The 10,979-nt window shown below is 47.8% G+C and overlaps 1 protein-coding gene across 1 annotated transcript; it reads left to right on the top strand.

Moving 5' to 3' along the window:
* The first annotated feature begins 8,327 nt into the window (after nt 1-8,327).
* LOC127310447 (pathogenesis-related protein 1-like) lies at nt 8,328-8,930 on the top strand. The gene has a single exon (XM_051341411.2). It carries the CDS (start codon nt 8,360-8,362, stop codon nt 8,870-8,872), a length of 513 nt encoding a protein of 170 aa, XP_051197371.1. The 5' UTR covers nt 8,328-8,359; the 3' UTR covers nt 8,873-8,930.
* The last annotated feature ends 2,049 nt before the right edge of the window (nt 8,931-10,979 follow it).

The following is a 10,979-nucleotide window of genomic DNA, read 5'->3' on the forward strand; positions in this document are numbered from 1 at the left end:
GCAGTTAACATCATGCCGTACTCTATGCTACGACGGCTGGGACGCTCTAGCTCGGATCTAATCAAGACCAACGTGACATTGAGCGATTTCAACGGCCAAGCGTCTGAGGCACAGGGAGTTCTGAACGTGGATCTGACCGTGGGAAGGAAAACTATCCCTACGACGTTCTTCATCGTCGATAGCACGAGCAGTTATGTTGTGCTGCTGGGAAGAGATTGGATCCACGCCAACTGCTGTATTCCCTCCACGATGCACCAATGCATAATACAGTGGGATGGAGATGAGGTAGAGGTCGTCCAGGCCGATGACTCAGCTGAAATTTCAACGGCTGGCATGAACGCATGGGAAGCAGCAGGCCAAGAACCCCTCTCAGGCATCAACTTGGACGACTGCGAGCGCATCGATGTGGCAAAGGGAAGGGTTAAGCTGGTTTTATCCACTGGCTTGACCCTGTAGTTGAAGCAAAGCGATGTGCAACTTGGCGAGGCTGATCCTTGTGATCGGCCCCAAAGGTCTATGAAGGGACATTACCGAACCTTCAGTCAGCGCTCCAATCATTATGGAGGCCGATCCCAGCAATCGGCCAAAATTATCCTCACCACATGTTCTGCTTGTGTTCACACTCGACCCTATCAGGAGCTGACGTGCGAATTACAGAGCCGATATCTGCCATTCTTTAACAGAATCGGCTCGGGGGGCACTTAAACATAGGAACAGATGCAGGGATACATGTGTGCGATGAAATACTGGGGGCCGATAGGAGAAAATCGGCCAGTAAAAAAAAAAAAAAAAACAAATTTTCACAGCCGATGCAAGGGCATCGACTTTAGAATTGAGAAGCAGCCGATGCGCAGCCATCGACTCTAGTGGGATTATGCGATGTTTATCGAGTCTCCACCAAATCCAGGCCAGTGGTGGTGCCTTCTGTTGCTTTGAGAGAATAAAATAATGGAAATTTCTTCAGCTGCTTCGAGCCGATCCGGGTTCCTGAACCTTTTGGTCGAGGATTTCCAATCTTTGGGGCCAGTTCAGCTGAAACGGAAGATTATCGGCTGTCTGAGGAAGAAAGAGGATCGGCTTTGGCGCATTCTCTCTGACATTCTCGCCTCGAGTAAGGCTCGGGGGGCAGCAGGCTCGAGTAAGGCTCGGGGGGCAGCAGGCCTGGTGGATACTCTGTTTTACTCTGTTTAAAGAGCCGATGGGGATACCATCGGCTGATCCTTCATTGCAACCTTCTTCACAATGATGAGTACTGAAGAGGATTATTGGATTTGGTTGGGAAAGTTCAAAGGTTTTCCTGAAGATCCTGCATTTTCCACCAGATTTAGAAAATCATCGGTTGAAGAAGGGAAGGGTGAATTTCAAAGGGCCGATGCGGTGCTATCGGCTCATTACGCATTGGCAAAAGGGACGAATCAGCAAGGTCAGTAGAAGAGGAAATCGGCTCAATTAAACCCAGAAGAAATCGGCAAAGTCAAATTGGGGAAAAGTTCTTCATTGATAGGCGAGATTTCTTACATAAAGAGCTAATTGCTCTCAAAAGGGAAATACTAGGGGATACATTGCCCCATCTACTACTGCTGGCCCTACTCTAGAGGTCCTATCTACGGGCCATCACTGCCCTCGTCGTCGCCGTCATCGCCGCTGTCGGCGCTGCTCCCGGCGGGCTCGTCGTCGCTCCAATGGCCGCCGACCGGGCCCTCGTTGTCTTCATCTTCTTCGTCAACGTCGTCCTCGTCGCTGTCGAAGTCGCTAAGGTTGCCCGGCCAAGGGCAGAACCGCTTGGCCGGCGGCTCGTCGGAGGAGCTGTCGTCGTCGTCCTCTTCCTCCTCTTCCTCCTCCTCCACCCCCTCGGAGGAGGTGAAGTCATCCCAGGAGAAGCGATCGTCATCGCTCTCCTCTTCCGATTCCCCGTTGGTGAGGAAGCGGAGGTCGCTCTCCCCGTCCGTCGAGGACTGGTCGTCCTCGGACCAGATGGAGAAGTCGTGGTCCGACTCCTCCCCGGCCGCAATGGCGCGGCGGATGTTCGCCGCGTGGACCTCTGCCGGGTTGTACTCCGGCGTCGGCTCACGGGATGTGGAGGACTGGCTGGAAGGATCCGATGGAGCAGAGGAGGAAGGAGACATGGTGGTAGGAGGGCTTTTGGAGTGCTAATGCGAAGGAGATGCAGAGGAGAACTGTTCGTAGCGGTTAAGGGGATATAGTGGAAATTCAATGCCACAGCAGTTTCCGAGGAAGTGGTGCCTAAAGAAAAGAAAAAAAAACTGCTAGATCACGCGGAGAAGTTGAGAAGGCAGGGCATCATGATGAAGGATACTGCAACGGTTCTGCCACAACATGAACCGACAAAGGGAAACAGAGTGATTTTGGAATTACCAATTCCAAAACCAGGGGGGCATGTGTTATCACCAGAATTTGACCGAGTTAGAGGTGGGCCACGATTGAGATAGACTTGAAGATATACATGGAAGGAAGAACAAGAATTGGCCTTATACGCGAAGTTGGGCTGAATTGCCCATGTATCTGTAATATAGTAGATCGCATCTTAGATTAAAAGTTAGAGTTTTACTCGTGCACGGTTAGGTGCACGTCCGAATTAGAAAGTCCGCTGGACTATAAATATGTATCTAGGGTCTATGGAATAAACAACAACTCACGTTCAACCCAAAACAAACAAATCCCGGCGCATCGCCAACTCCTTCGTCTCGAGGGTTTCTACCAGGTAAGCGACATGCTGCCTAGATCGCATCTTGCGATCTAGGCAGCACAAGCCCCACGTTGTTCACGCGTTGCTCGTACTGAAGCGTCTTTGATGGCGAGCAACGTAGTTATCATAGATGTGTTAGGGTTAGCATAGTTCTTCGTATAATATGCTTACGTAGTGCAACCCTTGCATATCTAGCCGCCCTCACATCTATCTCAGGTGTGGGGGCGGCACCCCGCTTGGTCTTTGTTTAGTAGATCTGATCCGTTACGGTTGCTCCTTGTCTTGCAAGGATTGGTTTAATATCTGCAATAGTTAGGCCTTACAAAGGGGTGGAGGATCCAGCGGCACGTAGGGTGGCGTTCGCAAGTCCTAAACAGGATGTTCCGAGGATCAACTTCATGTTGGTTTTTAGGCCTTGTTTAGGATCGGCTTACGATCGCCGTGCGTGGCCGCGAGGCCCAACCTGGAGTAGGATGATCCGATTATGCGGTGAAAACCCTAAATCGTCGTGGATCTCATTAGCTTTATCTTGATCAAGCAGGATCACCATATGTTCGTGCACCCCGTACGAGCCATGAGTGGATCGGCTCTATGAGCCGATTCACAGGATAACCTGAGAGCCGATCGAGGCTCGTATTTAATGTTTATGTGTATGCCATGCAGGAAACTAAGCGCGGCATCCCCATCACCTTCCTGACCAGGTATAGGTCAGGTGGCACGCCCTTGCACTTCGCATCGGACGTGTGACCAGAAGAGCATTGCGGGCCGTCGCTCGGAGGGGTCTCAGCCAGCCGCAGCTCTAGGCTCTTCCCGGCTCTACTGTGTTGACCGTCGCTGCCCGCCGGTGGGTTTTGGCAGTCAACAGCACTGCAAGACGTTGAGGTCGTTGTTGGATCCCGGCATACCAAAGAAGGAGCGCCAAATCCAGAGATCATGGGTAGCCACTGCCTCAAGTATCACAGTGCAGCCTTTTTTGTGACCCTTGTACATTCCCTGCCAGGCAAACGGACAGTTCTTCCATTTCCAATGCATGCAGTCAATGCTTCCAAGCATCCCTGGAAATCCTCAAGCTTCATTGACAGCGAGGATCTTAGCAGTGTCTTCGACAGTCGGTGATCTCAAGTAGAAGTCCCCGAACACTGCTATCACCGCCCTGCAGAACCGGTAGAAATAATCAAGGGCGGTGGACTCTGCCATCCGAAGATAGTCATCTGCAGAATCACCAGGAGCTCCATATGCCAGCATCCGCATAGCCACCGTGCACTTTTGAAGGGCGGAAAACCCTGCCATGCCGGTGCAATCCAACTTGCATCTGAAATAGGAGTCGTAGTCTCGAAGGGCATACACAATTTTCAGGAAGAGCTTCCGGCTCATTCTGAAATGACGCCTGAAAATAGCCTCACCGTGCAATGGATCGTTGGCGAAGTAGTCGGCGTAGAGCATGCAGTACCCCTCCATTCGCTGCCTCGGCTTGCACTTCCGGCGACCTGGTGCCGACCCACCATGGCGACCAATGACAGACTCGGCGTACAAGCCGGACAGACAAGCGAGGATGAGCAGGTGCTCCTCGTCTTGGGCGGCGGCCACCGTTTCTTCTTCAAGAAGCTCGGCGAACATCTGCTCCTCCTCCTCGTCGGAGTCCATGTCTGGCCAGGCAGTTGGACGAACACCTGCCGGGCGTGTCGACGATGAGCGACGCGAGGGAGCTGCCCGGCGGCGGAAAATAGGCAGAGGGTGGAGGAACGGCGGAATATAGGCTGCTGGGTGGAGGAACGGCGGAGTTGGGGCAACCCGCCGGCGGATTGCCGAGGGGTGGTGCCAGCGGCGAGAGAGCAAAGGGTGGGGAGGAGGGATTTGCGTCGACAAAGTGGTGGGGTTCGTCTGTTCTCTCGCCGACAGAGCGGGCCCGTCCCTGCTTTTCTCTCTTCCGGAGTCCCCGAGCGCTCCTCGGGGGGCCGGGGATGGCCTGGGCTCTCCGGACAGATGAAAGGCCTAATCCGGACGAAAACGAGGAACCGGGGGCGCGACTGGGCCGTTTTCGTCCATCCGGATGACAAAAAGGCGTCCTGGGGGCCTCGTCGGGGAGACGGCTGAAGATGCTCTTACATTATATATAGAAGGAAGTATGCTCACGTTGTGCCAATGTCATCGTGAGATTTATAGGGTGAGCAGTAGCCGCTCAAGCCAAGCTTAGTTCCAAAGGGAGAAAAAGAGCCAACGACCAGCTGGCTGCTTTCAAAATGTGCTGAGCGTGCAACTAGTGTTGGACACAAGGAAGATGGATGGCACTAGCAGAGCCATATCTTCCAGAATACAAAGTTTAGTTATTCCAAAGAAAAAGAAGGAGCATGTAGTTATCGATCGACGTGCTTGTTTATTTTTTGAGGTAGAAGAGAGCCACGATGGAGGTAGCTAGGTAGGACCGTAGGTGAAGCCACGACCTGGTTAAGCTAGAGCTGGAGGGAAATGATCGTGTTCTCGTTTCTTATTTCTTTTACATTATTACACAAGCCGTCAAGGGTGTTGGCGGGCCAGGATATATACAATCGATCCATCCAACCCCCCGCTTAGATTTTCTTTTGACTTTTTTTACCGCAATTTGGCACAAGAAAAGTTTAACTCGTTTTGTTTATATGGTGATGACATTTTGATGATGCCTTGTGATGACATTTTGGTGATGCCACTTGAGGCCGGTACAAGTAGCAACCAGTTGAATGTTCACAGCTGAATCAGTGCACTAATTAAATTACAATGAAACACGGAGTAATCTGAATGGTAAGCTAATTCGTCTCAACCTGCCTTTTTTTGGGGGACCTGGCCGGCTAAGCAAGTCACAGAGGCAGCACGTACACACACGTATATTCATATTAGGAATACAAATATTTACTCACAATTTGAAAAACATGGCACACCGACGAGCGCCCCTAGCACCGCCGGCGCCGCCCACACCACCCGAGGCCGCTGCCTCCATTGCCAGAGCTCTCCCCGACTAGCGGGGGCAGCGAGGTCCCCACCACCGCGGTCCTTGACAGCCGCGCGCGGGCTTTGCTGGCGGGCTCCTCTCAGCGGCGGTGAGGGAGAAGGGGACAGATGGGGAGGGGTAGCTAGCTAGGGTTTCCGGCGCCACCCGTGTCGCCCAGAGCGGAGCGACTCGGGGGCCTTTTTTTCCCTTACGCTTCAGCCCTTTCCTTGCAAAATACCTACGCAATGGCCTCCAATCCATACTGGGAAATGTAAAAATACCCTCTGAACCATTAATTTTTCACTATGAAATTTAATCTAAATCTATAAAAAAAATATTCAGTGAACTTTCTTTGATCCGAAATATCTGCAAATTACAATTGTGATTACTTTAATTCTTATATGGTACATAAACAAAATGTATGTAATTACGTGGGGGAAATTGGATAATAGAATATTATTCACATAAAAAATTTTTTTTGCGATGAATTCACATAAAGTTATAGACGAACGTAATGAAAGCTACAAAGATGACGGGGTTCATTTCCATTAATTAGTTCATGGACGCAGCTTATGTGTAATTAACGATCTCAACTTATGTGTCTGGGTGTGTTTTCCGTTTTTATTTCCCCCTTACCTAATATGAAAACAAATCATACATGATGGACATGAACCTTGAGGTTAGTTTATTGTAAAAGTATAACTTTTCAATATTATATCTCCCTGTTTTGTGTAAACAATGTAAAAGCCTCCAAATTACTCCTTCAACATACAGTAAATAAGATGTTGTTCCAATGTTAAATAGAGTAGAGCCCAAATTTCTTGAAGCCTTTTATTTAAATGTCCTCATAATGAGTCTTTGGTGAATCTAAAGGTATATTATCTGAATAAATATTTGCAACTGAATTAATTAAACATCCGTTGAATATATTCCCAATATTATACCTCTCGAATTTACGCAAATAATGTTAAACTCTGCTATATATTTGGCTAGTGGTGTATTTTTTTCCAAACTGAAGGGTACAAATGATTATATCTACCTCTATGCTTGTAAATTCAATGGAACTATGGCCTCCATTTTAATTTTACTTTTCTTACCGATCGAGCATATCAGATAATAAATTCTTATATGAATGTGCCTTCACAATGACGCTACCTACCAATAATTTTGTGCATCCCGTCCATGCATTGCCATCACCACCACCAAACGGGCGCGGCGTGGCAACACGCTGCTGCTTCCTACTAATAATTCCAAACTTAGCAGCTTAGAGGAGCTAGCCATCGAGCTAGCTGGTGCACTAGTGTAAATACGCAACTCATCGCCACGGCTCCATTGTTTTGAGTCGAAGCTTAGATTTTATTTTGCCTTTTTCTGCGCCAACAGTTTAACTTAATTTGCACAAGATAAGTTTAAGGGAAACCAAGTCATGTGTAGTGTAAAGTACAACTTTTAGCTTGTCTTTTTCTTCTTACACACGGTAATGATATTTTCATGATGCCTCGTGATGGCATTTTGATGATGCCACCTGATACATTGTTGTACAAGTTGTAACCAGTTGAACGCTTACAGTTGAATTAGTGCACTAATTAAACTACAGTGACACACGGTAAACCAGCAGAGTAATCTGCTTGGTAAGCTAATTCGTCTCAACTTGCTAGTAAATACATTTTTTCGCAGTTTGCACAACTCCACGGCACATATTGGATTTAGTAGGACACACACGCGTATTGATATGTACATCCAGCGTATTCATATGTACATGCAGCGTTGAAGCATCCTTTTTTTTGTTTGGTACTAGCCAGTAAGCTGAAGAGAAGACTCATCTTTTAAAATTGAGGGATTTGAGAAAAGGCAATCGTCTTTTTCATTTTCTTCTAGCGATCCAGTGATCGACGAGTGTGTGATGATCTGCGATCTATTGGTGCCCATCAACTCATCAAAACGAAGGTATCACTAATGATATGTTTGTGCAAACAAAACAAGCCGCAAATGTTATTGTTGACGGATTTGAGGAAAGGCAATAGGAATTCTGCGCAGGTAGGGACCAGCGGGCTGGGTTTGGTTGCTGCGAAGGCAGATCATCCAACCCCGCTTAGATTTTCTTTTGACTTTTCCCCGCACCGACGGAGAGTTGACCACAACTGGCACGGGGCGAAGTTTAAGGCAAGCCTAGTCTTTTTCTGCTTACACTTGTTTATGGTCAGATGGGCAGGCCAGCCTCGTCATGAAATATTGATGATGCCATTTGAGAAATTTTTGTGGAAGTAGCAAGTAATTGAATGCTTTTAAAATTATCATTACATATGATAAATCGGCAAATTAAGCTGGTTTCCCCAAAGCTAATTCTCATCTTGCCAATAAAAGCATATAGTATATTTCTTTTCGCGGTGTGCACAATTCCACGGTGCATGTTGGATTTTTGTAACTATGTCTCTGGTTACTTCTTCCTTACGATGAGGTTCCCAATTACTTATTGGGTTGAAGTTTTGGACTATTGGATTTTGCCTAGTATGTTGAGATATTCTTTTTTCTATTTGACTCAAGTATAATGACTCGAAGTTTAGCTTCTTATAGAAGCTACCCGTCAAGCTAGCTTGTGCACTAGTATAAATACACAACTCACCTGGCAACCTATCTCATCACCTCACATAGACATACACATACTTATTTCCTTACGTTTGTAGCAAGGCATGGCGCAGATGCAGTACTCACCGAAGCAGCTAGCTGCAGTGCTGCTCTTAGCTCTCGCATCCGCCATGATCGTCACCGCCCAGGACACGGTGCAGGAAATCCTGGACGCCCACAACACGGTGCGTGCCAACGTCGGCGTGCCACCGCTGACGTGGGATGACACGGTGGCGACGTACGCGGATGCGTTCGCGCAGAAACGCAGCGCCGACTGCCTTCCTATATTCTCTCCACTGGGCCACCCATACGGAGAGAACGTCTTCGTGGGCACCGGTTCCGAATGGAATATGTTGGATGCCGTGAATTTGTGGGTGTCGCAGAAGCAGTACTACGACCACGCCACAAACACCTGCTCCGCGCCTTCCGGGCAGTCGTGTGATGCATACAAGCAGGTGGTGTGGAGGGACACAAAGGCCATAGGCTGCCAAGGTGTCGTCTGTGATGGCAACGCTGGCGTGTATATCATATGTGACTACAGCCCGCCGGGTAATGTGGTGGGGCAGACTCCATATTAGGCTATATACATAGCATGCATGTGCTACACATGCATGTACGCTAGCGGTGTGCCGCACAAATAAATAACTAAGGCTCGACACTCCTGCTGATCGACTGACCGTGAATTCACTAAATTCTCGGTCAACTGGTGACGTGTTCAGTGGGTTGAATCCCTCGTCCCTTTCACTCTTCTATGGCTTTGGGATTTGATTGTTTTTTTATTTTCCCTATAACTTGTGGCTTGGTTTGTACTTGTTTGTATTTCAACTTGCTATTGTGATTGCATCTGAGACTGGACACACGGATGGATTTCTAACTTAGTTGGCATGGAGGAAACCCAGCAAAAAGGTAGATCGATATAACAGCTGAAAGAGTACATTACTAACTTGTCTTATGAACAAAACAAAAAATAACTAAAATCAAATATTAAATCAAATGCATCTTCTTCCCCAAGTACAATATGGCCTCTTCCCCTCTCTCTTCTTCCGCCGACTCTACCTGATCTTCGAGCTCAGGGTGATAACATTTATGCCTCATGATGACAACATCCCACTTGAGCTATTGTTATATAATTAGCGAACTTTAAAAAAAAATACATTTTTTTAAGTGTGCACAATCAAACCTACGCACGTATCCATATGTGTGCACCCTTGTTTTTCTTTGGTCCCTGCCGAGCCCATCCATGATACTAGGGAAGACTCATCAGAACAAATCGTCTTTTTAAATTTGAGAAAAGACGATCGTCTCAACCTGTCAATAAATACACTATTTTTCCTACCATTTCAACCATTCCACAAAAAATATTGGATTTTTTAACTACATCTCCTGTTATATTTTCACAAAGATGAGGTCTCCAGTTTCTGCTAGGGTGGAACTTTTCAACTGTTGGAATTTGCTTAGTAGGTATGTCTAGATAATATTTTTTTTCAAGTTGAATCAAGTATAATAGCTCCAAGCCTAGTCATTTGAGCTATTATTGTACAACAAGCAAACAGTTGAAAAAAGTGCTCGCTCTTGAATCGGTGCACTGAACTACCATGACATACGATGAATCGGCAGAGTAATCTGCTAGGTAAGCTAATTTGTTTCAACCTACCAATAGATACACGGTTTTTCCTACCATTTGCACAACTCCACCAACTATGTTAAAAAATTTAACTACGTCTCCGGTTACATTTTCCCAACGATGAGGTCTCCAAGTGATCGGATTTTTTAACTACGTCCAGATAATATTTGTTTCCAAGTTGAATCAAGTATAATAAGTCTAAGCATAGCTACCTAGAAGATAACAGACCTGGCTAAGCAAGCAACGCAGGAAGCTTATATTTTATATTGCTTTTTTCCTGCGCCGAACAGTTTAACTTAATTGGCAGAAGACAAGTTTAAGGGAAGTCAAGTCATCTGTAGTGTAAAGTGCAACTTTTAGCTTTTCGTTTTCTTCTTACACACGGTAATGATATGACATTTTCATGATGCCTCGTGATGACATTTTGACGATGCCACCTGAGACATTGTTGTACAAGTTGTAACAAATTGAATGCTCATAGTTGAATTAGCGCAGTAATTAAACTACCGTGACACACGGCAAATCGGCTGAGTAATCTGCTGGCACTAGTAGAAAAAGGGGCTTCCATACCACCCCATTAGTCTCCAAAATATTGGAACCGCGACTAATGGGGTCTTTAGTCGCGGTTCTGCAGGAGAACCGCGACTGAAGGTCTGGGCCCAGCGGGCTCGGTCGACAGCTGGTGGACGGGTGGGCCTTTAGTCCCGGTTGGCCTGGCCAACCACGACTAAAGGTCCTCCGGCCTGGCCCGAATCCAAATCCCGGCGAAAAAAACCCTTTAGTCGACTAAACCTTTAGTCGCGGTTGGTCTCACCAACCGCGACTAAAGGTCGCGTGTATAAAAGCTCGCGTGAGCCTTCGCCTCCTTTCATCCGATCTTTCATCTGAGAAACCGCCGCGCGCGCGCCTGAGGAGATCGAGCCGTCACGCCGCCGGAGGTGCCGTCACGCCGCCGGAGTCTCGCCCCCTCCCTTCTCGCCGCCTGCCGCCACGCGCCTGTCTCGACTCACTGCCGGGCCGCTCCGGCCGCCGCGCTGTGCACTCTCTGCCCGCACGCGCGC

Source organism: Lolium perenne, chromosome 1 (assembly GCF_019359855.2).
Source record: "Lolium perenne isolate Kyuss_39 chromosome 1, Kyuss_2.0, whole genome shotgun sequence".
Taxonomy (NCBI): Eukaryota; Viridiplantae; Streptophyta; class Magnoliopsida; order Poales; family Poaceae; genus Lolium; species Lolium perenne.